At 39.1% G+C, this 27,923-nt stretch overlaps 1 protein-coding gene across 2 annotated transcripts in view; it reads right to left on the bottom strand.

The window, feature by feature from the left end:
• lin7a (lin-7 homolog A (C. elegans)) overlaps positions 1–27,923 on the bottom strand; it is a 38,556-nt gene that overhangs the window by 3,572 nt on the left and 7,061 nt on the right. Inside the window, exons 2-5 of one of the 2 annotated variants that reach the window (XM_038738864.1) lie at positions 20,235–20,353; positions 10,607–10,678; positions 5,067–5,276; positions 4,437–4,648 (exon numbers count right to left, since the gene is read on the bottom strand). In XM_038738864.1, the coding sequence (XP_038594792.1) occupies positions 4,437–4,648; positions 5,067–5,276; positions 10,607–10,678; positions 20,235–20,353 (613 nt within the window). Of the gene's footprint in view, positions 1–4,432; positions 4,649–5,066; positions 5,277–10,606; positions 10,679–20,234; positions 20,354–27,923 lie in introns of both variants that reach the window. The other variant, XM_038738865.1, reaches the window with a different exon arrangement.

Here is a 27,923-nt window from a genome sequence, read left to right as displayed (position 1 = left end):
TTTGTGTTTGCCGTGTGGTGGACGGAGAGAAGAAGAGAGACACAATCAGAGACAACAGTGAGACAGAGGGATGAATAGCAGGTGAACCAGTGGCATAAGCTACATTCTTGTCTGCTTGTGCATGTCACTTGGTCAGCAGCCTCTTGGCCGCCAACGCAAATCTCTGCGGTCAGCGTGCCAGCATTGATAAAACATGATCCCTGCCCAGTTCCCTGTCTGTAGCTCCACCACAACACACTGTTACAAGCTCCTAAATACCTTTCCAAGCTGCGCTGTGCCAAGTGCAAGACAAGAGATATGCTTGGGGGATTTAGCTTCAAACGTGCAGTGCCACAGAGCTCTTGGACACATGCCTCCAATATGTCAGAGAATAATTTGAGAAGTCTGGGCAGAATGAACTGTAGCATGATTTAGCTTGTCTGATTAGCTTGAATAGTTTCTTCTTGCTTTTAAGTATTGCTGTTTTCACACTGTGAAAAATGTGAGTTTGCTTTAGTTTGACTGGCAGTGCAGAGCTTTGTTCTAAATTGGGACTGTAAAAATAGTATCTAAAGCAGAAGTATGTAGACTCTCCATCCAGCTGTAACTTCCAACTTATAGCACTGCAAGATGTATCTTATCCATGTACCTGCGGAGCATGAGCCACAGATATAATCATTTTAAGCTTGACTCATTTACAGCCCTTACAACAGAATCACTGGCAGAACACAGCAGAAGTGGTATGGTTTGCACAGGGGATACTGGCAGCTAAGTTTGCAAAATATACCACTGAGGTTTTAGGCTTCATGCTGGGATGTAAATGTCTCCTGCCTGGACACGAGCCAATAAAAGTGGTTACATAGCAAAGCAGAGCATGGCGAATAATATTCAAAAGGAGAGTTGAGCCTGCTTCCAATTCACCTTTCCTCTTCATCGATATTCATTTGCTGTGTGCTTGCAAAATGTATTTTATTTTAACTTAACAACAAAAAACTGAGCTTTACATTTACATTTCATTTACACAGTTGTTTCACAAAGTCAAAAGAATCGCAGTGACATAAAATAAAATGAATGTAATAGAATTCATGAAACAAAGATTTAAGTTAATATATAAAAAGCCATAGATTAGAAAAGGTGTTTGAAGTAAAAGTCACTTTTCAAAAGAGCTTTCACATTCGCTAATAACTCCCACAGCAGGGTTTTCTCACAGTAAAAGCCCAGTCACCTTGATACAAGAACAGCTGGAAGTCCAAGCTGTGCACATGCGCATGAGAAAAATAATAAAAAGTAATAATGTATGTTGAAATCCACAATCTCCTTTTGGTCGGTTTTTACTGAACAAAGTTCTAAAAAAGCAGAGTCAGATCCAAAACTCTGTCAAATGAAAAAAATAATAAATTCATGTTAAAGCTCAAAGATGATCTGTGCTCATCTCGACTTGACCTCAGTCCAGTTCAGGCTCAGCTGGGACTCTATGCCAAAATAAAGCAATAAACCACAGGAGGCAGAGCTTTTCTGTGATTTTAACAGCTAGATCCTGTTGTTGGATGCACTATGACAAGTTATTATTTTAGAAAAAAGCTCAATTGTGGATTTGTTGTGAAGATTAATTGTTATGGTAACAGGGGTTGTGGTTCATATAGGTGCTAAAGTTTCACATTTGCGGAAATATGCTTATTCACTTTCTTGCTGAGAGTTAGATTAGAAGATCTCAAACCTGTCCACTAATATTAGGGCTGTCCCTGACTAAGGATTTACGTTGTCAAATTAGAATTGTCAATGATTTCAAATAGTCAACAGATAGTCGAATCTTTGTGTGTAGGTCGGTGGGGTGGTTGTTACACACACTAACTCTTTAATCTTGAGAAGCTGCAGAACTGCAGTCACTAATCATTACTTACACTGTACATTTCCAGCTAAACTGAGGTTTATTGTTGACCTCTCTCTGCTCTGCTCACCTGCCATTCACCGGTCTTGTGCAGAGATTTGCATGTCCGTCGACTTGCACATCTCTAAAAAAATCAGTAAATGATTTGAACGTCCCACAAAGTTCACACACAACTCTGCACATCACCAGCTGTGCTGTTGCTCTAATTTTCCCCCTCTTCTACCACACACGTGCGCTCTACACCACACATGAGCACCGATGCCCACTACCTTAAGGGTTGGGGTTACAATTTATTCACACACTTTTAAAGATATTTATTAAAAACTTCTGCATTTTCCCATTTATTTTGTCAGCATTATATGTTGATATTTGTATCAATAGGCAGTATATTAACTTATTGGGAAAAAAACAGTAGTTCCGTGTAAAATCAGACGTTGAGCACCCCCATATGGCCAAAATGGAATGATCCTCGTTTCATAACGCCCCTGCGAACATTTGACTGTAATATTGGAAATTGAATCAGGTTCCTCCTATCGAAGCATCGAATCATCGACTACTAAATTTGAAGCCAGGAGACAGTTAGCTTAGCAAGCGCGGGGAAACAGCTAGCCTGACTCTGTCAAAAGGTAAAAAATTATTTTCTACCAGGACTAAAGATCACTAAGCACACTTTTTTTTTTTTTAATGGATTCATGGCTTTATGGAGATGTGCTGTAACTATTTCGTGACAAACCTCGAAAACACCCACAAATTAGTCATTTTTACATTTCTGTTTCTGGGCAGAGCTAGCTGTTTTCCCCTGCTTTCAATTTTAATGCTGAGCTAAACTAACTGTCATATTGTCATAACTGCTTCATATTTAGCATCCACAGGTTGGCATTGATCTTCTCATCTCAAATAAGGGTATTTCCAAAACTGTCAACTATTCTGGTTTAAAGTTGTGTAGTTTAAACTTGGGACTGGCAGCGAAAGTGGCAGATATAAGCATATTTTCCAAAATACTTAAAGAGGTGGTATTATGCTTTTTGGCTTCCCCCCTCTCCTTTATTGAGTTATGTGTCTTTCTTGTGCATGTAACAGGTTTGCAAAGTGAAAAAGCCCAAAGTCCAGTCCAAAGGGAGTTCCCATCTCCCACAGAAAGCTCTGCTCTGAACCGCTTTAAAACAGCTCGTTTGTAGTCCAGCCCTTCACTTCCTTTACTTGTGACATCACAATGAAAACGCGTCATAAAGCTTGCCAAGCGGCTAGCGGGGTCAGACACGCCCTCAAACCAAGCTAGTCTGAGCGGAGGCCCTTTGGCTCTTTTTTTCGTATCACCTCACCTCCATGGAGGTTCCAAGCGAGCTGAGGGAAACTAAAATGTAACATGAAAACACGACAGACTGCTGATTGGTCAGATAGAATATTCACTATTCACTGCATCATCATTGCTGCACCAGACAGAGGCCAGCAACAGAAAGTTTTATATTTTACAGTTTTTGTATGGAATTTCATAACTAAATCCACTTATGAGAAGTTTTGAGGTGATAAATCAGCTGTGTAGATTTCGAATATTGACAGATGGCGGAACAAGAATGTGCTTGAATATTGTCGAAGTTGAGGAGCACCCCAAGTGGCTGCGGGGGAAGCCCGTGCCAACCCGCGGGAGGCCGGCCAGCCGCCCGCTCACAGAGCCCTCTGCTCCCGCCGTCACACAGACCACTGCAGCAAAAGCAGCAGAGGAAAACACAGCTGGAAGGTTTTCATACCGCTTATCTGTCTTTACATTCTGAGGAATGTTGAAACGCTTTAAACTTAAAGAGAAAGCTGTATGGATCGCTAGTGTGTGTGTCGCATTAAACAGTACATCGCGGCAGTTGTGTTTGGCGTCGCTATGACAACAAGCTACGTACTATCTCTGGGTACTATCTGCAACGAAAAACGGAGCAGGGCCGAGTAGAGTCGAGTCTATCGATTTGCGCTATGGTAGCATTTTTCGGCAAGGCAGCATAGATCGTCAGAACACCGACAACAGTTCAAGGTTTAGTCCTGATGGTAAGATGCGGAACAATGATGTTGTGTGGTTGTGGACTGCTAATAACTTAAACCATCTGCTGGGTTACGGTCACAGTCTGAAGCGCCTTTGATTTGGATAACACTACCTTGTTTCTTACGACCCGCCCTTCTCTGCTTCTGATTGGCTAGTACTCCTTACCTGGGAACTGCGCATGTGCAACTCCCAACAAAGATTTTGTATAAGTAAGATGCATCACTCTGTAGCTCCAGAGTGGAGCGTACAACACATAGGGTGGAGGAGGAGGAGGACTGCAGCAATGTGCAGTATGAGAAAAATATGGTGTTTTTTGAAAATTAAACCATGTAAACCTGTTCTGGTAAAACCCCTAATTAAGATTTTGAACCTGAAAATGAGCATAATACCACCTCTTTGACATCAGCTTCCAATGTGTCTCAGCCTATTAAAATTTGGGACTGGCTATTCATTCTTGACAACATCCTCTTCTCTGGCTGTGTTTTACCTCGTGTGCCTGGTGTCCGCCTCACCCTTAAAGCAATGAAGCGCCTCACCTACGACATGTGGTTCTGCTGAGAAGTCATGTTCTGCTGTTGCTGCTGCTGCATGAGGAGCTGCTGCTGCTGGCGCCGCCGGGCCGTACGGAGCTTCTCAAAGCGAGCCTCCATCTCCTCCAGCACTTTGGGGGTGTAGCGAACCACCAGCTTTACACTGTCCTTGGCCGCCTTCAGCAGCTCCACCGCTTTCTCGTGGTGCTCTCCTTCCACGCTCTGCAGGGGGTTTGGAGACAGAGAGAGTGGAATTTTAAAGGACGCTGATTTGAATATATTTTTAAAAATAGTAACTCCCCTTCTTATTTCCCTGTGATGTTATGGGAAAATGAGCAGTCTTAAAGTCAGTGTTATTCAAGTCTCGCTAGCGGCTGGAGAAATGCTTCTGCTCCTTATTTAAGACATATGCAGCACTTTGATCTCAGTAGCTCTCCTGATTGTTGACTAACACGTCAAACTACATATCAAACACTGCTCCATATTGTGAGAAGTTGCAAAAATATTTCAATTAAATATATATTTTGGAAGCAGGCTGTAATAATAAAAAAGAAAAGCTTATCTACACTCTCCCTCCAATCCACATTTCAAGCCTCTCTCCCCAAACGCTGTATCAAAATGTAAATCTGGTTAGACTTACCACACCATTGACAGACAGGAGCTGATCCCCTCGCTTTAGGCCACCGTGCCTCTCAGCCACGCCTCCGGGGATAATGCGAGAGATGTAGATAGGGGAGTTTTGCTCCTTGCCGCCCATCACATTGAAGCCCAGCCCTTCTTCTGTCTTGGGCAGCTCCACCACCCTCGGGTGGGAATGACCTTCGCTGGCTGCGAAGGCTGCAACTGTAGCCTGAAGGAAGAGAAGCAAGATGGTGCTTAATGAAAAAAACACACATCATCTTACTAGTAACTATGCCAAAACCCTAAAAAAAACTGTATGTACATATTTTGAGACATTTTACAATATATAATAAAACCATTGCAGTCAGCTGCCACACACATATTGTGTAACACTGGGTTGAAGTGAGTACAAATGGTCAAAAATTAACTTCAACGCTCAAATGGTTAAAAAATTGATCCTACTGGCAAAGCAAGAGAAAATCTTAAGAACTAAGAAAACTTCTCCTTTATCACTTGAGATAACAGACTTTATGGGTAATGTACTCATACAAGGGCTAACACTAACCTAACCACTGAGAGAAAAGCTCAAAATTCTACGAACAGTCTTTTGTTCACAGTTAGGTAACTATCAAAATGGGGAAGGTTAAGCCTAGAGTGCACTACACAACTTTTGCCATGACTTGCTTGCCCCCTTCAAATTGTTGAGACCCGAGAACCCCTGAGCTGGCATGCAGTCTTCACTGGCTCCTAGTCGGCTTCATTAGACTCAAAATGAATGCATAGGAGAAAACCAAGTATTACAAAATGATTGTGAAGGTAGACGGCTATTACAAAGTGTTAGGGTTTAGTCAGGGCTGGGGATTTAGACTCCACACGAGAAGTTCTCTAGCTTTTTAATCACACGGATTAACACATCCACGTTCACACTGCAGGAGCAGCCTGACAACTTTCACCCTCTGTATTTCTACCAGCTGGTTAATGTTGCTTGCTGGCCGCAGGGTTTCTTTGAACCACAAGCCAAGCTCCTTGCTCCCTGTACGTTCAGAATAAAGCGCCCAGGAGCTTGTTAGCTGAGTCTGGGAAAGGTAATGGCAGACGAACAGAGAAAGAGACACCCTGTGCCCGCTGATCCACAGATGCATTGCCACAGGTGCCTCGCTGTCAAGTTGACATCATCTAGGTAGATCGGGAAAAAGGAGGATAAAAAAGTAGTGGAGGGGAGGTTCTGTCAGAAGCTTTTGCAGATGTGTATCCAAATTCCCCAGCAGCAGACAAGTAGCTTGGCACTTTGAGGTCTTTGACGCTCCCTCCAGGCAGCATCCCTATCTCCGCTCTCTCTTCCATATTCATATGCATCTTCATACCCACATTCATTTCTGCTCTAACAGTTTCACTCATTTCTTTCTTCTCTCTCGCTGCCTGTTTTAATCAGGTTATTGTATTCTGACTATTTCCCCTCTCCCTCCATTTTCTCTTTCTGTCCTTCTCCTTTTTTCCTCTTCTCCTCCCTCTGCCATTGTGAAACTAAAAGGCAGCTCCTCAGCATGCATACCGTCACCTCCCAGGCCTCACAGCACATCGACCTTCACAACTTTATCTGGCTTTCTGCGGACAAAAAAACAGTCTGGCAGATGGCCGGCGCCTTTCAAACACAGGAGACATTTTAAATGAAAAGCTTGCTAGAGGATACTTATTTGATAACCACAATGCACTGTACAGCATAAGTATGGCTTAGACGTCCACCGTCACTTGATCATTTCCTCTGGAGCCCACACGGCCCTGATAGTCCCAGTCTCCATTAAGATCAGTAATAAGGGCCTCGAGCCAGGAATTAGAGGCTGAATAGATTTAATTAATGAAGCAATCAAAGAGAATCGAGTTGTTCAGGTGAAACACAAATCTCAACTGTTGGGAGATCTGTTGTCCCACTAACTTCAGTACTCGAGTGGCAGATGAATTGAAGCGGCGTCATATTTTGTCATTGTTGCCTTGGCAGGTTATTATAGAATATACATTTTCAATACCATTGCCACAGTATCCATCATTTCCTTTCAGACTACAGGTAGCCGATATGTCTGATACTGATTGAATGGAATTGGAACTGTGGCCTGGGATAATGGTTATCTCTAGACAGAAAAAAAAAAACTTTTAAAAACATCCAGTGTCCCCAGTTTAGAGTGTCCCCACAGCTAAGCTGGCTCAGGCCTTTAGCTGTGTGCTTAATTGTTCGGCAATTTTAATACAGATTTAGGAGCTGCAACTTCTCAAAGTTTGGGTCAAAGAAAGAAAATTACGAAGGAGTTTTAAATCTTCTTAAATCATGTCCTCATGGTTGCTATGAGCTTAGAAATAACAGACAGAAACTACTTTTATCCTCCAGCTTAACTATCACAGTTTCTTTGCAGAGGGAAATTACCCTACTCTGGCCATTAATAAAGTTATTTTTTTAGATCAGACTATGGTGCCCACTTGACAAATGGCAGGAGATATTCCAAATGCAGTAACAGATGTATAATTTATAAGATTCAGACAAATTTTAAATGTCTAATTTTGTGCAAACCTTTTAAAGGAACAGTTTTATATTGTGGGAAATATGTTTATTCATTCATTAAAAAATGAAAAAATCCCTGTTGTGTTTGTGTACAGATTAAACAAATAAGCTGTAACCTGTTAATGAGTGAGCTTTAGAGGTGTCCTTGCTTCCAGTGATTACGCTAATTGTAGCTAATCACCCCCTGATACTAGTCCATACTTCAGCACAGACATGTGAGAGGTATCAATCTTCTCATCTCTCAGCAAAACAGTAAATAAGTGTGTTTATCAACATATCAAACTATTCCTTTAACCAGGTGTTCAATTGCAATTCACCATGCTCTGCCGTATTACGATCAAGGAAGAGTGTTGGTTGGAGGAACAAGAGAGGAAAGATCTGGTCAGGAGCACTCATTATTTGAAACCTCGTACAATCTGCATAAACACAAAGATACACTCTACTTTTGTCATGTATTTGTTTTCAAATCCACCTGGTCCCCCTACTCCCTGTGATGTACTGAAGAGGAGTGGATCCAGCTGGACACTGAACCACTAAAGGACAGAGAGGTGCTCTCATCTCCTCTCCACTTCTCATCATCCTCATTATCGGCATGAAATCAGACAAGCCTGCCCACTTTGTTATCTTTCATAAAAGCCTGTGTCTCTTGCAGGCGAGGTGCTGATGACAAGTCCTTTTCAAATGACCGGGTCAAGCTCATCTCTTCTGCATACCAAAATTAGCTTATTCCATTCACGATATGCATGGAAATGTCTCCATTCGTATTGAGACATTTCACCTCTGACACAGATGTGATCGTTTCTAAACAGCATGCAACAAAAAACATCTTCCTGAAATATTAAACAGTCGAGTGGAAGAAGCAAAGATAGAAATAAAAGGACACACTTTTTAAATACTGACATCCTGTATGAATTAGATCAATTAACAGATACGAGCTGCCACCTAAAAAATCTGATGCGACCACTGGACCGTTTTTAAATATGAAAACCTGCAAAGTGAATACAGAAATAGTTTATCTTGGTTTGATTTAAATCTGCACTTAATCATCAGTGTTCATAGCAAAGAAAATGTGTCTTATGGGAGTAAGGCAGTATAAAGATCTGATTCGGTGAATTTAATGTGGAATTAAAGAAAGATTTACAGCTCAAAAGACATTTAGTTACTGACAATGATGAAGAGCTGGAATTTCTAGTGGATTCAAAAGGATATTTATGATTTTGTGATATGCTGTCAGTCTTTTATTGAGTTATTTTACTGCCAGCACAAATTGAATCTTAATTTAATAGTTTTAAATTTGAAATGTTTAAACTGATTATTGTATGCTAAATTTTAAATGGTATTTTACAGGTTTTAATTGAATCTAATGGTTTGATATTGAATTTAACTCAAATTCCTGCCCTGCCATTCTGAATATGGGTCATGTTAATTTTGCACCTCCACTTTAACGACGCAGGCAAAACAACTTATAGCTATTAGGGCAAGCGGTGTGAGCCGCTTTCTGAACAAACTTTACATAAATCATCCTCCTTGTCTCTGAGTCTAAACCAGAGCAAACAAAGATGTTAGCTGCCTATTCACATGCCAGTCTGTTTACATGGGAGGGACTGTAGGTTGTGGATTAGATTATTAGAGAAAATGTTTGGTTATGTTACTGTCCTTGAAGGAAATTCAAGAAACTAAAGTGCAATGGCTGGTTATCCAGTGGACTTCCGTGTCTAGGCTATTTAACAGTTCTTTGAAGTTTTTCTGTAGTTATTTGGGAGTCATTTCTCACATTTTCAGTTAGGCGGGAACATCCTGTGCTTAAAGTCATGTAAAATTCAGTAACTTTCACTTTTAGTTATAGCTGTCTCAACAGTCAACAGGGCCGTATTACAGAAAATTCCTATCTTAAGTCATAAGTTAAGATAGGAAGAATCTTTTTCCCAATTTGGTATTATAGAAGTGAATCCTATCTTATCTCAGGTTAGGAAATCTTAAATACTCAACCCAACATCGGTTATCAACTTTCATGTCTATTACCTAGCCACTTTTCTCATCTCGTGAGCTAAACGGCTTTTAATCGCTGTTTTGCAGTAGTTTTTTTAATGAAACAAACTGAAAAATGGAACAGAAATAACAACTATCACTGAACTTCAAATCAGATGACTTAGAGGTGTTGGTAATCTCCGTCGAGAAATCAAAATTCACGTAATGCTTAACTCGAGAGATTAAGGAGAGAGAGTGGGCTAAAATAGCGGACACAGTCACCGCCGCATATCCGGCATCCAGCAGAGCGTTGATGCTGTTAAAAAGAAAATAAGTCCATTTATAAGTGATACGAAAAGAAAGGCAACTGTTGTGTCCAAAGAGCAGAGGAAAACAGGTAGTGGCTCCTCTTGTGCTCCCTCACTGACCCTGGCAGAAACCCGTACTCTTCTCGAGAAAGTTAATGAAGGTAAAAAAAAAAATAAAAAATAAAGGCTGCAGGCTAACGTCATGATGTTTTTATGTATTTCTTGAATTTAACGATCTCCTTCTATCAAAGACTTGCATTAGGATGGGTTACTTTTGGTACATCAAGCATGTAACATAATAATTAGACATTAGGCTAGCGTTACCCTGCAACCTTTCTACTAACAAGTTTTTTGTCATCATACACATCGGTAGCTCAATTAATAAGTTTCACCTGTTGACATTTTGTTGATTTTGTAAAGACAACAAAAGAGCAGCCATGTGAATTAAACGAGTTATTAAACACTACCTGATGGAAAAGTTAGGACAGCTTAACAGTTATCCTAAAGTTAGGAGAGTTTATTTAGGATTTTATGAACCTAGAATGCTTCTGTAATACACTTATTCCTAGCTTACGTTAGGAAAGGAATATTGACTTAGAAACTCTTAATCTGTAATGGCCTTTTTCCTAAATCAATTCCTAACCCTTATTACCATGGTTGCAAAGCAGTTAGGATAGGATCTGCCGGTTAGGAAGTTTCTGTAATAGGGCCCATCTGCAAAGCAGTTCTTACTTTAGCTGTGGCCCTCGCCTGGTACTCTGGACAGCCATTCACCGTGATTGTTTCATGCATGTACTGGTACACCTGAAAGAAATGAAGAGAGTCAGGTGTTATAATTATGCTTCACTGAAATCCCCACCCTGCATCTGAGCCCATTTCCATAAATAATGGTGTTCCTCCACAGCTGTCTGTACAGACATGTAATGCATTAACACGCTGACTGATGGAGAAAAAAAAAAAAACGGCACTCAGGCCCAGAGTTATAGGAAGCTAGTACTAAAAGTACTGCTCAAAAAAGACGTCTTGTAACACACACTCCCTTTGAAATGTAAAGACTTTCTGCAAACATCAGCAGCGAGTCAGGTAAGTGAGGAAGAGAAATGAGACTCTCAGAGATGATAAAAGAACTCTCAGAGAATATAAGAGACTATTTCAATTACTGCATTAAAGATGTTTTAGGGTGCAAGGGCACAGGCCTTGAAGATTATATAATGTAAGTCTTACCATAATTCACCTGCATAAAGCACCTTGGTGTGCATACATTTCTTAGCAAATAATAAAAGATAACCCTCAGCTCAGGAAATGGCGGCATAATCTGGTCCTGACTTTATTAACAACACAAAAAGTCTCCAGAACAGGCAGTAAAGCATTATGCTGGGCCTGAAATGGTGCCAAGATATGTGTTGCTGTATGTCCAGTTGGGTGAAAAACAAGGTTCTATTCACTGAGGCAGGCAGAATCAATGCTGAAGACAGCTGACCTTTCCAGTTAAGACGTGTCTTTTAAAGACACCTCACAACTGAACTTGTTCAAAGAGTAAAACAGAAAAGAAGACAGTGACAGTGTTGAATGAGGATGTATGGTGACTATACTGTAACATAAAATACCTGTTTCTTTAAGATCACCTTTCAATGTTGCCATTCAAATATATCTCCACCAAACCAGGATGTACTGCAGCTTTCAGATATCAAATATGCCACTTCCCTCCACTGCTGAAACCAAATAATGAACAGTACAATAGGAGGATGTTTAAAAGGATGGAGGTGTATGAGCTGATTACAAAAAGTCTCAGAGGAAATGTTTTGCTGAGTTGGTTAAAAACATAAATTACAGCAGAGATCACATGATTTCAGCAGACAAGTTTTCCAAGTACAAACACATCTACTTGTTCTAAAGTTGCATTTAAGGGAGTTGCCGTTAATTAAGCAAATGAGCAATCAAATCTTAATCAGAGTAAGAATACTGTACATTTCTCAGTGCAAACTAAACTCAAAACCATCGTCTATGACATATTAGATGTTGCTGCTCAGAAATGAATTTTTTTCATCTGGTTCCACTCACTAGATGATGTCTCTCATCAAAGCATGGCAGCTTGCCTGGAAGCGAACATGCCCATAGTTTTGATGTACCATGGTACATCATTACAAAGGCCTTGCTTCTCTGAATCATCAAAAGGAAATATACTTAAACCCTGAGATATTTGTATGAAGATATGGAGAAAAAAACATCCCTGAGCTTCTGTTGTCTTGTTTGCTCATGAATCTCAAAGACCAAATGAGTGGCTTTTGAGAGTGCAGCATTTCAGACTGCAACATATTTTTGTAGATTTGTAGCACTGATGCATTCGGAGAAAAAGAGCATGCAGTCCACACACTTTCTCACAAATGACACCTTTTCCCAAGGACTTTTTCCACCTTTGCACTTTTCGAGGCTGAGCAGAGCTTTATAAATGCCACGAAAGGTTTTCATTGCCTCTGTCTGCCTGCAAAGTGTCTTTCTTTTTCCCTCAGTTATCTTACTACTGCAACTGCTAATTACACTTACTTATTCTTATTTATTCTACCTGCAACTGTCTGTCATTCTTAGTACTTTTCAGATATAGAATTTGCAACATTGCTAGCTTCACCTGTCTGTGAAAGTAATGGCTTTTGGACTCTGGATTCTATTATATGTATATATATATATGTATATATGTGTATGTTTTGTAATGGCTCAGGAGTTTATGCAAAGGAAATTGGCATCTAATATGTGGGAGAGAGCAGTGGCACAGTGGTGAATTAAAGAAGAGTGTTTTCAGTTCTCTCACAGGATGCAGAGAAACTTATTTTGCAGTTGAAGGCTTAATTAATGACCACCATGAACGCCAGGGAAGCCTTCTTACCAGTGTATATCCTAATATGTTTTTGCATTCCTTTCTCATTTATTAGATGAAATATATGATTCTGCTTAGTATTTTATACAGTATGACAGTGCCTCACCATAAAATAACAAGACATTTGCAACTCTCCTTGAAGTCCGTGCGATTTTTGGTATTTTTGATATTTGTACTGAAAGCAAAAGAAGATTAAAAACTTATGATTTTTGAGACTGAATAATCATGAAGCAGCATTCAATTATTTGTTGGCAGATTGGTGCAGCCAAACAAACTGAGAAATCATCCCTTTATCAAGTAGCTAAATGATATAATATGATATATTTACCCTTCCAGCAAGTGTTCAAAGTGCTATTTCTAACAATAAATATGTTTATTTTTAAACTGCATAATGCATGATATCTTGGTGAGGTCTCAACATAACAAATGTTAGGTGATTATCTTTGTTTATGTTATGTGTTTTTTAAAATAAAGGGAAAAAATAATATCGGCCATAGAATTCTTCTATTCACAATATTTCCTAGTTTATTCATTTTATTTGTGCCTATGAAATTATAGCTAACTGACAGGTAAAGCAAGTCGCACGTTTAATATCTCTCTACGTATTTAACCGGGATGCAGCCCCCTGAATAACAGAGTCGTGACATATAACAAACAGCTTTGTGCTTTTGAATGTCAGTCTGCTCTTGTTTTGGCTGCACTTTGCTCTAAAAAGGCCAGTTGTCCTGCAGGCATCTTTTCAATTCCCCTTCTGTCTTTCCTTTTGCTAGATATCTTTACTACCCATTCCTCAAACACTGGCACTTTCAGTCCTTCCTCTCCTACTTGTTTCTTCCCTGGTACACCACAGTGGATTATGGTGAAACACATGCACACACTATTCCTGATACCAGCACTGGTACTTACAAGGAGGATGCCACAAAGCCAGAGAATAGAAAGAGATGCCTGCAGGGCAAACTGATGTGACAATGCTGCTTGTAACCATGGCTTCTTGCTTCCTCTACTGAGTCAGAGAGACGGAGAGGATTGAGGGGGATGGGCAAAACAGAGGCTGGCTGATGTTGCTGGAAAAGGATTAAAACAAACACAGGACGTAACACACTTTCTCTCTCGGCGGCGCTAACCATGACACAGAGGGAAAATACTGAACTTGCATGGACTGACTTAATGTACCTTTTGTCCTTTAACTTAATGTGATGAGGGCTGCAGAGGCACCGTGATGGCATCAACACAAACCCTCCGCCTTTGCATGCTTTTTGCTTTCATAAAAAGCACAGTCAATTACGCTGATTGAAATTCTCTGCTGAAGTGGAAAATCAACTGCAATGTTTAAGCTGCAGAAAGATGCGATTGCTCTGGCCTGCTTTCTGCACTTCCTGTGTTCGCCAAGCGGGACTCTCTAACCTGATATATTGTGAATTCCCACTCTCCGTCATTTCCAGCTGGTTAGCTCTTCCAGTCATTTCGTCTTGTGTCCTTCCTTTCCCATTTGCAAGGCTGATTGACCCTGACAACTCATTCAGGCTGATGCAGTGAGACTAACGTACGGACGAACGTGGCGGGAAAAGACAACCAGCTCATCAAACTCTGTCTCTCCGTCATTTAGCCCAACACTGCTGAACAGACTTTTTCCCCTGCCATCCATTCTTCATATCATGTCATCCTTAATTGCTTAAAACTGATTCATGTTAGGTAAATTCTATAGATGTAGTGTACGGGATTAGATTTAGAGGTGGGCTTACAGTAGGGTTTTTACTCTATAGACAAGATTAGTATGTCTATCTTGTCAGGCTTTGCGCCGGTCCACCAGACTGTTAAAGTCAGCTACATCGCATATGTGTAGCGGAGGAAGGAACCATATCACAGATTACACAAGGCCTGGACTTGTGAAAGAAAGGTCATCTGTTATAATGAAATGTCACAAAGGTCTGTGTGATCAAAATGAACAACAAGAGTGTTGGACTTACAGTTTAACCTGTGCTTTATGGGTCTTTTAACTTGATAATGGTTAACACTTACGTATGACATTCAGGAAAGGGATGTGGGTGTGAGCAAAATGAATCAGAATTTGATTATATAGCAAGGTTTGAAAAAACAAAGGCTTTAAAATGGAGGAAAATTGTTCCCATTAAAGGACGAGTGTTTTTGCTTTTGTTATCCATTTACTACAAAGCTATATTACATTTTTAGACTGATGGATGCATTTTTGGTTGATGGGTTCATATTAGTCAAACTTTTGTTTTTGTATTTTATGTTCAAAATCAACTTTCATAGACACAAGACAAAATTGCTTGGGACTTATATTCCATCAAAGTTGTGTTATCATTTTGTGGTTGAAAGTGCTTCTCTCCATAAAGGGGGTGTATTAATGTGCTGTGGGAGCTCCGACATCTGATATTTCAAATAAAATGAGTCAAACCCAAAAGACAAACAATATGCACAAATTGAGTGAAAATAATGTTGCTGTGTTGTTGTGTTGTGTTCAAGTCCCACAACTTGATGCTCACATGACCACGTGAAAACACACATGAACACATAAATTAAAACTATGTTTTAGCACTGACAAGGAAACACTAAAGTGTCCTTCGGAAAGGATTACCAACGGTCTCTAAACTCATTTTTAAGTCTCTGCTATTTAAAGTGAATGGTAATCAGTCGGATGCCTGCAAAGTAGGTAAATACATTAAAAAATACAAAACACAACATTTTGATAAATGGTTAGCAGTAATGTGAAGAATACTGTATTTATGCAAATTCCAGTAAATGGGCTAAAACTTAAAACCCCCACTGTGATTCTTCAAAGTGATGTTGAAAACATTTTTGTGCCTGAAATAGAGGGATGCCATGTGTTAGAAGAACAGATCATCTGGTAAGTGAAGCCTGTGGTTGTTGTTTGCTGCTTTCCCACTGAGATTCCCTTCCAGTTTAAGATTGTCTCTTCTAATTGTGTGCATCAGAGGACACAGCTGTTGAGAACTGTGATATTCCACCACAGCAACTAATTTAATGCTCTGCATAATAACAGTAATAATCTACAGTATGCAATAGCCAGCACTTACAACCTGTCCTCCATCTGCCTCAGCACCATATAGAAAAGCTGCTGTGTAATTGGCTCTCACAAACCTGTAATCGACTACAAACCATGCTCAACCTCACTGCAGCCCACTAATCCCAGAGCATCTCTGATTGTTTCCCTGGTGACTGTGTTTAGCCAGCTCTTTGTGGGTGAAGTGGTCTGCATCTTTGCCTCTTGGCAAAGGGCATCTGTTGCTGCTGCAGAGGCCCTTTTGAGAATCTTTGTCATTGTACTCCAGTGACTGGCACTGAGATCAGTCAGCCGGTTGCAAGTTGGTGTCAGGATGAGCCAGGCTTCCCCGAGCAGGCCAGAGCAGAACTGGACCCTGTGAAAGGAGAAGACCAGTGCTTTCTTTCTTTCTGTCCCTTTGCATGATGTCAGGGGGTTTTATGTAATGTTCTGTCAGAAGCAATTTCTCCTAATTGGTGTCATTGCCAGGGCTGGTTCATTATCATAACGAGACACTAGCTGGAAAATTACTTACTATTAACTCCCACATATATTAAATAAAGCTTATAATCAGTATCTATAGGAAATATGCTAATAAAGACTACAGAGATGTACTGTAAGTGAATAACGTAATTTATGTATTCACTGACCTCTATTCCGTCTTTAAATATGCATGAAATTTTCAAAGATGATCATAATTTTTTAAAGTAAAAATATAATGTGCCAATAGTGGGAGTAGTATAAAGTAAAGAACAAGTATCTCAAAATATGTATCTACAATACTTGACTAAAAGCACAAAATGACTTCCCAGCACTGCTTGACCACCACCCTACAAGTAAGTACCTTACTGCAGCTATTTGTCAGCCCACCACTGTATAGATCCGCTGGTTAGTTTCAAATTCTAGCTGCAGTTTTTCTTGTGATACAGCTTATGTGACACAGGCTGTCATGATTTTCCAGACCTTCCTTAAATAGTTTTTGGAACTGATGCACTGGCAAATTTAGCCTCTTTGGGGCTGTGTTGTCTCCTAATAATTGTGTTTATATAAACCAATTTGCAATCAATCAAAAAAATCACAATAACAACGAAATGTGTAGTCTGAACAAATCATGTTCACTGCCAACTTATCTAATTCGGTTTCCTACAATATCCTCTCCTGGCAACTAAAGCATCATCACCGTTTTTATTGTTATATTTAGGTAACTAAAAGCATAATTCGGATTAATTGTGCCTTGTCAAATGTTTTGTCAGGCTTAGTTTACTAAAACACATAGGTTATGGTTAGAAAAAGATCATTGTTTTGGTTAAGACCACAATCTAACCAATCCAGCCTAAACCAAATAAGGGTCAAGGCATCAGAAATCAAAATCAGAAAAACTTTAAGAATGTCACACTACCTGAACTGAGGGGATGAACATAAGGCAGAAATTACATTTCTTCCAAATGTTTTTGGCAAAGACAATTAGCTGTATAAAAATGTATTGCTAAGTAGCATTCAAACTAATATGACCCCGCTTTGTATTGGTGTTTAAAATTGTGATAAAGTTACATCAGTTCTCAATCATGAGGTTTTTGTTTTTTTACTATCTTCCAAATATTTAAGTTACAAACAGAAGGTACTAGAACCTTTTATGGCTTAGTTTTGTTAACCAAACATCTCGGCAACTGGCCTTGAAGCCCTTGTCATTGATACAGATATTCTACACCATATTAAGGTCATTTTGTGCTCTGAAGCTGTAAAATGTATTTTATTTACTCTTTTATTTCTCTTTCATTTAAATCTCTTTAATTTACAACACAATTACCTCTGGAAAATAAAGTTCAGCATCTCCCCGACATACTGATTGAGCTTGCTAATTGTCTGCTTTCATTCCTGGACAATTTACTTGTTCACTTTGTTTACAATTAACTTGCATCAAGGAGGCCATTGTGGCATCTATCATCCGTTTCACTGCTCTTCAAACTCCTGTTTGCTTAACAAATACATGTCACTGGGTGATGCTTCAGTGTATCACAACAGACAGGTAACTAAATATACAAGATCTGTGTTTATCAGCCTGTGTAGTGGTGTCATATAGAGTGAGTGCTCTTGTTTGCTTTGCACCAACTACTTCTGATGACTGGTGTTTAGATGATGTGGGTGGCTGTTTGCATGCATGTGAATTTAACCATTTTAACAAGAGAAAAAATTACTAACTCCTGCTGATTGACATTTTATTCCATCAGTGTAAAATGTGATAAAGACCAATCTCTTAACAGTGATTTACTTAATTAAAATTCAGTGTAGCAAGCTTATCAAACATTCAAGTTTATGAAATGGTCATAATGTTTTCATGCTGTCAAAAATTCACTGTGCCCCTGTGAATTTTGCTGTTCAGCTCCAGCAGTTATAAGGCAGAGCATTAATCTCATTTCATAATGCTGCAGTCATTTGTGATTGATGTTACACAACAGTGACTTAAAGGTACACTCAGATTTTGTTTTATAGTCATAATTCCTCTCAATTTACATCATTAGGGCCTGGAAACAAAATCAGGAAGTGTTATCGTTGATCTATACAGTATAGCCAAATCATGGAACAACTAACAGCTTTTAGAATATTGAAGCAGCCAGAAGCACCAGCTAATCAAAAAGGTAGGTGTAAAATTGTTGCTAAATGCTACAATGATAAATGTTATGTTGTAACTACCTAAATACAAAATGTGCTATTTTATAAAACGGGTAGCTCAAATCAAGCAATCTGATGGGTTGATAGTGATACATCGTGATACAATAAGCGCATACAACGGGTGTGATGTCCAATTCCTTTGCACAGAGCAGTATCACTCCGATAAATAAATATATAATGAGAGAGTGGAAGAGAGAGACAGAGAGAAATCGTTGCTTATTACCTGATTCAGCATTTCCCTCTCTCTCTCACACACACACACACACACACACACACACACAGAAGTCCACTACTTGACCCAGATGTCTGCGATATTCTAACAAAGTTTAAGTTTCAATAGCCTTTTCAAAAGACTATTGCCCTTTATGATAGGCTGGCTGCCAGCACACAGTAGCAAGCATATTATATTACAAGTTACCAAAGTCAATCTCCTGACGTTGGACAGTTTTTTAGAGGCTGCACAATCAACGGCAACGTGCAAATAAATATAAATAAATAGTTCTAAGAATTCTAGCCCTTGATGTATGTTGCTTAGCAACAGTCATGCGCTATGTAGCCTACCGACAGCCTGGTGGAGCTACTTTTTGTATTCATAAAGAAATGTCTGTTGATGAAATAAAATAAAATCAAGTTAGCCTACTTTCTTTTTGCCATACTTGGTAACAGTAGCTCACCTCAGGCCATGATATATGCTTATTATATCACAGTTTCCAATGCCCCTTAACTGTGATATAATAAACGTATACCACGGCCTGTCGTGAGCTATTGCTTAAGTATTCACTTGCGCTATAGCTATAACTTAAACTGACCATAAGTAACCTAGTGTGAAGTTTTCATCCTGTGCAGCATTGTGGTAATAAGAGAGAAGGCTACATACATCTAACAGAGAGAAAAAGTATGCTAAAGCTAACGACGCTTGTCTTTTTCAGATCGTCTCATTATTTACACTCTGTGATGTTTTTTTCCCCAAGGTCGAGATTCCATCTCTGACATACTGGAAAAATATGGTCATATATAATCCCAACATCAACAAAAGCATCTTGAAAACTTCTGTCTTCTGTCATACGAATGTCCATAAATGTTTCAACATGAGTGAAAAATGTGTGCTTATCCTGGGACAGAGATGAAAGAGGGAGGGAAACAACAGAAAAACCTTCAAACATTTCTAGCTAGCTAGTAGCTAACACCGGTCACATAGCTGTTTGGGGTGAATAAGCACAGACTACAACAAGAGACCAATGGTCAACTTCAAGACAATAATGCAAGGTGAAAATTCACTTCACTTTAAGGACTAGAAAACAAAACAATTTTTACAATATGCTAATTTTGCTCAAGCTCTTGAAACATCAGTCTCTACCATCTCCCTATTCATTCCGACTTTATTGAAGGTATATTAACACAGGCTCAAGGAAGGTATAAATTTGAAATTTCAGTTGTATCTCATTGCAAGTAACTTTGTAAAGTGTTGCAACTTTACAAAGTTAAGGGATAACTCCCATGCAAAGTTCAAGCTAAACTATGCTTACTACTACTTTCCAGGTTTGTTTGGAATAAACAGAAGAAAGTATTAAGGTCTTGAGATGGACAACACAGCAACTGTGACTGAACAGGTGATAGAGCAACACATTTCTCAAAAGCAACTCCAAGGAAATGGTTAATAGGAAAAACACCATAGCAAGGCGTAGAAAGGTCATCAAAAAAATAAAAAGAGTCTCACAGAAGAGAAAGAATGAAAATATATCAGTTATGTTGGCGTTCACGACCAGCGGTTCCCTCCCTTGACAGTGACTCACCTCTCTGATGGCTGTGCAGAACTCACTCTGAAGGACCTTCTTCAGAGACTGAAGCTTGTGACCGGGGACATCACCCGACTCCTGCAGCTTCTCCAGGAGCTCAATAGCCCTGGCAACATCTGGCAGAAAGAGGGAGAGCGAATGTGTGTGAGTGTATGTGTGTGGGTACTCATGCCAAGGGGACAGAGGGAAAAAAATGCCCCATTCAATTACATTAACAGCCACGAGAAAGGCGCTGGAGCGAATCGATGGGTGGGATAATGGAAATAGACTCAGTCAAGGCCAGCTGGGGCAAGAAAGATAGAATAGCAATCCCATCCATAGATCGTTTGCATTGGCTTAGGTCTATGCATAAGAATAAGGGAGAGAGAGAATAAGTCAGGCACTCATTTGTTCAAAGGTAACACATCCTGGTAATAGTAGACACCAGCGGGTCTTACAAAGCATTTACACTAAACTATAAGCCTTAAGTTAAAGGCTGTGACTCAAGGGTCTACTGAGCTCTCCTCCCTTAATTAGCTTGAGCTGAATGAGTCCGCCAGCTTGGCTGATTAATTTCTTGTCCTCTGAAACTGGCAGGCCAAATACAGATACATAAAGGAAGAGGGAAGCGATCTGGTACTCAATCATTGGACTTGGACTTTTCGGTCAATAACATGTTTGATTGAGCTTGTGTACGTGTCCCCAAGACCTGTGACCACACAAAGAGAGATGATTGGTACAGTTTTACACTATAGCTCTGGAGTTGTCCTGTACTCTAGTTTCACTTCATAATATAGTGGTGTGGTTTATTGTTGCATGTACCTCACGATAAGGGTTATTTTCATTATTATTTGATTAATCAATAAATCATTTAGTCTTTAAAATGCCAGAAAATAGTGAAAAGGCCAGTCACTATAGTTCCAAGACACATTTCTTCAAATGCTTGTTTGTGTGGTTCAAAAATGTTCATAGAAATGCCTTCACTCGAAAGTAATGCCTTCTGAGGCAACAATACAAAGTTGATAAGGTGAACGTGTTGGCAAACAGTGGCTTACATCATTAAAATTCATTCGGAGTTTAATTTCTGTCCACTAGACAAAGCACAAAAGTCCAATATTTATTCTCCTTTTCGCTCCTGTTTTTGCTGACCACCCAACTCCTGGTGGAAGTATGTCTCTTTAGCTGCTAAATGCTCCACTATGTTTACCAGCTACTTGCTAACTTAGTCTGCTGACTGATGCAGGGCAGATAGTGTACTTTTTAAAATCTTTTTGCTAAAGACAGTTGCCTGCTGTGGTTGAAAACAACAAAGAGAAGAGAGATGAAACGCAATCAAAACCGTAAAGTTGATCATAAAACAAAAACAGTGCGCTGAAAGACGCTAAAATGCTCCCTAGAGCAGCAGGGAACTGCAGAGTTGGGTGATAAATCTCCGTGGGTTGTAACTAACAGCAACCCTGTTCAATTGACCCATTGTTAATGTAAAAATATTGATAAGAGCAGCTTTAAACACTGGCAAAGTTAGTTTTTGGAATGCTCTTAAATATATTTTATTTAGATACATTTCATTGATGTGTGGTTATTTTATTGAACATTATTTTTCACCAGCAAACAGAATGCCCACACCTTACAGCTAGGCTGCAGGTTTAGATTCATGTCACCGCACCAAGCAACAACAGCATCTGTTTAATATTATTGTAAATTTAATATATTTCCTTTGAACCGAATCACACAAAACAAGCCATTTGAAGGTGCGGCCTTGAGCTCTGGGACACTGATAGATTAATAAAATAATAATTGCTGGCTGCAGCCCTGATGATAAGCATAGCTGATCTGAAGGGCCTTATGTCTACAGTAGGATAATATATACCAAAAAGTCAAACTTGTATCATCATAGCAAGCCATAAATAAATATAAACTGACTAATCAGTTTCTCCACACTGTCATCTTCATAACACACACACACACACACACACACACACACACACAGATATTGAATTGTGGGAATATAGAGTAACTCAATAAAGCTGACGGCAGACAGAGGAGCTTTTACTGTTTGCAGACCTGTGGGAGACAAGAAAAGAAGTAATCTCGAGCTCTGACTGTGAATACTATATAAGGCGATAAAAAGGAAATGTGAAACAAGATGATCGTATGCTATATTACATTTCACCTTTATACTACATATGGAGACATTGAGCACAACTCAGAAATCCAATGCCTGTTTCTCTTTAATAAAGCACTGTGGATGATATTGATCCACTTGAAATTGTAGTTTCAGTTCCCATCGAGACCGGTTACGGCTCCGGAGAACAACTCCAGCGAGAGTTGTATTGGCAGATGAAAGTTGGCAGTTGGTTGAGTCATCAGGATGGTGCTAATCAGCCATTAATCAAATGACTCCACTCAAAGCCATTGTCACACAGGGTATGTGTAAAATCTGACACCATGTTAACTCTAACTGTCATGGCGTCTGCCAGCTCTTAATTTTTGCACATTTTTCTGGTCTGTTTCGCCTGCCACTCATTCCACATCCTGTCTGACCAGCAGTTGGCCTTAGTGTGTTGCCGACAGTTTCAGTCACCTGACCCCCGTACCCATCTGTGCCCCTGCTTGTCCCCAATTGACCTTTCGCCCACCCGCCTTAGCTACTGTTGCCACGTCTGTGAATCTCTTCTGTTCTTGCATAACAAATAATGCAATTTACAACAATAACACCGACAGATTTAACTAGGAAATTGTTTATAAATAATTGTTTGTAAATAATTATAATTTTTTTTTAAACGATGGATAATGATTTAATTCAGGCAGGGATTTCATTTCTAGCCAGCGACCCTCAATTTTGCCAGCTAAAATGACAACTGTTGCTAAGAGATTTTATATGCTGTAGCAGGCTAGCTCTTTAAGCTAATGTTAGCTCCAAAAGTCGGACCTTCTTTCTAACATAAACCTGTTTGGCTGGCTCACACCAAGATTATTATCGTTAACAAAGACGAACGAAATGACGAAAACTAGATGCGAAAAACATTATCGTTACTGAAATAAAATAAAAAAACGAGGCTTTACAAAAAACGACAACTAACTAAAACTGGATTGTAGGTTTGCAAAACTAACTAAAATAAGCTAAAATGAAAGGGTAAATGTCCTTAGTTTTCATTTATTTATTTATTTCATAGGACCTTGTAGGTGGGGACCGCTGCTATGAGGAGAGCCCCATGTAACCTTAGGGGTAGGCTAACTTAGTCGGGGAGACCCAGGTAGGGATCGGCTGCGTAGTTGGTGATTTGAACATGTTTTCTATTATCTTTTATACATACATGTGTACAAAATAATATGAATGCAACAACTGTACAGAGTTATGTTTTGTTTAGTTTGGGTTGCAGGTAGTGAGTCACTGTCTTGGTGGTTTTCTTTTCTTTGTTTTGTTTTGTTCTGTTCTGATGGTCACATCCTGTGCTCATCCTGCATGTGGGATAAACTTGCTTGTACTTGAATTATATATATTTGCTCAGTGTTTGGGCCCCAATGTAAAAGCTTCAGATAGCTTAAAAATGGTGTCCCTTTTCACAAATCTGCAGTATTTCTAATGATTGTACTTGTATTTTAATGTTTTTAAAAAAATAAAAATAAAAAAAAATAAACTAGACTGAACTAAACTGAACTGAGCTTGGCATCCTGCAGGGACAAAGACTAAAACTAACACTACAACTAATAAAAACTAAGCTAAACTAGCAAACCCACATTAAAAACTAATTAATACTAAACTGAAATTGAAAACAAAAAGTCAAAACGAAATAAAAATAAAAACTAATGAAAAATCCAAACTATAATAACCTTGTCTCACACTTGTTTCATTTAAAGAGATACAGCTTTTGTTATGGGGACTATGTGTTTAGCAAACGTAACTCGTAACGTTGGTTTGGTTTAATGTAAACTTCCACTAACATTAAGGTGACCAGATTTCTGAAATGAAATCATTTTGGTTTGGTTGTCAGTATGTCATTAAAAAATATAATGTTTTTACATGAAATGAAATGAAAAATGAAAAAGTTGGACAATTTCAGTTTTATATTCTGTCAAATATAACTCTTCTGAATGAAATCAAGTCATTTTGAGGCAGAAACTACCTTTCAGTCAATAAGTAGAAGCTGCAATCACTCTCTGGCAAGTAGAATACTGCATTTTATGTATTGTTTTAGCCATTTAAAGATATTTTAAGAGGTAAAAAGGACTAGATTGGTTGGTACACAGCAAGTTAAATAATGTAGTCATAAGGATAACTGCAAAAGAGATCATGTCTTTATTTTATATATAACTCAGCAGTAAGTCATGTTAATGATAGGCTACAGTCTGTTTTCCAAATTTAAACAAGAATATTAGACATAGGCCTACCGTTATGTCTGTTTGATCCAGATAAAAGCCGCTGCAGACGTAAAGAGACTGGGTGATACAACAACGTACTGCGTGCGCTCCCACGGAAGGCAATCAGTTTTAGCTAGTTAGTCGAACATGCAGCTTACATTGGAGCAGAAAAGGGAAAACACACTGTTTAAATTATTCCTTACACTTAACTCTTACTACAGCCCCATGCATACTGATTCATCGTGTAGGGAAATCAAAAGCTGACAGGTGTGATGTGCCTGATTTTGCTTGACTATAATTGGGCAATTACTTTTCTGGGGAGATTTCACAAACAGTGAGTTACCCTCCTCCTACACATACCTGCCCATTTCCATCTACTCCTATAGCCAGATTGTTATGCCATCCTAGTAAATATGTTCAAGCCTTTTCTGTCTGACCTGTTTTGACCCCTGCCTGTCTTTTTGGACACTCTGACAGCTTGTTTATGCACTTTGTACTTACTTAGTTGTCTGCTTTCACAGCTAACCTGTTGCTGACCTTTGCATGCCTCTAGTAAACTTGCTTTTAATTTCGTCTACCAAGTCTGAGGGTCAGCTGAGTTGAAGCTATGCTTTATGGAGGTGTTGCATGACCATAGGTGTGCCCTGTGCAGGTTGTACAATGCATTTTTCCTGTGTTGGCAGCCGTTTACATGGTGGGTTTACCCAAATTACAAACATTCACTTACCTCTCACGGAATCTTTGCCATATAGATAGTTTTGGCTTTTTTAAGTCCTGAGGTTTTGAGATTTTTGCCTCTAGCATAAAAAAATGGAGGCAAATGGATTTTTTTCATGCTACGCACATCTTTGCTAATGACATTTAAAACACTTAACAGCAACATCTCCTTCCCGAAACAGTGTCCCAGTTACTCTGAATGATTCACAGACCTTGTTGTCAAGAGTTGTTATAGGAACTATTTCTTCAGTAGTGCAGCTGGAAGCAGAACTCTCAGAGAAGGTACCTCAAAATCTCAGTAAATAATAATAAGTAAAACTATCTACATTGTTAGATAAGTTATGTGAAACATGTTTTTTGTAATTTCAATAAACAAACATTTAAGTAAGACCAAACATCGACCAACACTAGATCTAACTGCTAATAAAGTGTTTTGTTTCATTTTAATTTGTTTGAACTGACTTTCAATTATATAAAATATATATCTATGTCCATGTTATACCACGTGTCTATTCACTGATTGACTTAAATCTGCAATTATTGTTTTTTTAGCCACAGGGGGCATCACCTTTAAAGTTGAAGTGGTGAACTTCAGGTGAAACTCAGAACTTCCACAGCAATCATTTGGAGTTAATATTTGGCCACCTTGCAAATCAGTCCAATATTAACTCTTAGCTCTGTTTTTGGTCTCCACTGTGGTCTCAAACAACTCCTGAGGGAAATAAAGGGCTCTTTACTTACTAAATGCTTGTCCCTAAGTGTGTCCATCTGCTGTTTGGTGCGGAGTGGGTAGTGTACAGTGGGATTTTAGAGCTTTTTCACAGAAATCCTTTTGCAGGTGAAAATGACAGAGAGTGGTGAGTAAATATTTATGGACCTTAGACCGAAACAATAAGCTGGAACTCCCTATCAATTACAGGGGAACTGCAGAATTGGTTTGTAATTTGTTGTTAGTTTGTCACTATGAGCATTTTAACACTGTTAAGACATTGTTAGTATAAAGTATCAGTTATAGCTAACTATTGTCATCTGAAAAAGAAATCCACCATATGGGCTTCTAAAGAGCTGATATTCTGCTAAGTATGCCACATTAGTATTTTCTAACAAGGTGAATGAGTCAGTTTTTTACTCTTAAAAAAACTCTCAAAAAATCCTTATTCTGAATAGATTGTAATGAGCTGGTACATTTCCAAGCAGCAAGGGCATCTGTCTAGTAGGTTTATGAGCATTTCTTTCTCATTAAACAGAGGTCAAGGGCCATCCAGGAAAGATATTTTTACTCTCTGCAGTTATTTGCTTTCACATGGTCATTAGCACCATTTTCTTTTTCCACATCAAGTACTTTGACGAGGCGTTTGGAGCTCTACTTCAAAGATTGATATTACAGAGATTTTTGGAGGTACTTTCATCTCGCTGATCAGAAGTGATGCCTGGCCATTTCCTGAGATAATCTTTCTAATTTGAATTTGGGTTTTAAATGTCATAAGGTCAGCATCAAACAGAGGAGCTGTACATTTTAAATTTAATTAAATGTTGTGATGTTACCCACACTGAGAGTTATATTGTAATAACTGTAATGTAAGCCTACTCCTGTCAATGTCCCTTTGTTGTTTTATTCCAATGTAACAGCACAGGGCCACAGAAAATGTGATTATATGACAATGTAATTGCAGGTGTCCATACAAAAATGAGTAGTAATAAGTGGTAATCACATATTTCTCTGGTTCACACTGAGCAGCTCAGAGGTAATGACATGTCTGCTGACACTATATTGGCACATTTTCCCGTTACTGCTTCCAGTGATATCTAATCTCACAGAGAAAATATGTCTGTGAAGATTTTCTGCTTCGCTGTCAGGCTGTTTTTCATTCACACGGGGGATACTGTTGTGAGAAAATGTGTAAACAAATCAAGGCGGGCTTAGTGTAGCATGAAAACAGGTCTGATAAACTGGCACAGGGCTGCTGGATTATTTCTAGCACATAATATAGTTAAAAAATGTCTCTCCCTTTTGTTTATATCTTCAGTTTTGCCCTGCAACTCAAGAGATTCAAGCAAAAATGTCCTGTGAGTGCACTTCAATACCCATTGCTCTGCATGCTTGATGTAAAAGTGGGACTTTAGATGAGATGTGTGGCTGATCAGAGGAGTGTAAAAACTCAGGGGAAGAGGCATTGAAGGGTGATTGTATTCCATGACAAAGTGGCTGAGATGACTGCTGGGGATCACTGTTACGTCACATTAATGGGACAGGATAACGATAGGATAATGATTTCCTAATTAGATGTGCAGTGGAATGACATATTACATTACTTAATAGTCTAGCAGTGAGAGAGAGAGAGAGGGAAAAAAGCACCTGGACGACCATGTGCACTCTGATAACACTGACATAATCATGGTGAAAGACTTTACTCATTTCGTGTTACACCTTCAGCTCAGAAAAGAGTCCAAAAGATGAAGTATATCTGAAAATGAAGCATAGCTGAAGATAACACAAAGTATGTGCTCAACACCCACATGATGTGCCTGTTATATGCACAGTCTATGAATAACTTCAGCTGGAGGGTAGTACAGGAAAAGGGATCCTGCTCATGACTTACCAACTCTGCAGTAACAACATGCATGAAC

The sequence above is a fragment of the Micropterus salmoides genome, unplaced genomic scaffold, assembly GCF_014851395.1.
Source record: "Micropterus salmoides isolate LMB-PRFRI ecotype aquatic unplaced genomic scaffold, ASM1485139v1 Ms_hic_scaffold_23, whole genome shotgun sequence".
NCBI classification, from domain to species: Eukaryota; Metazoa; Chordata; class Actinopteri; order Centrarchiformes; family Centrarchidae; genus Micropterus; species Micropterus salmoides.
The sequence above is the reverse complement of the archived record's forward strand: the minus strand, read 5'-3'. Positions and strand labels throughout refer to the sequence as shown.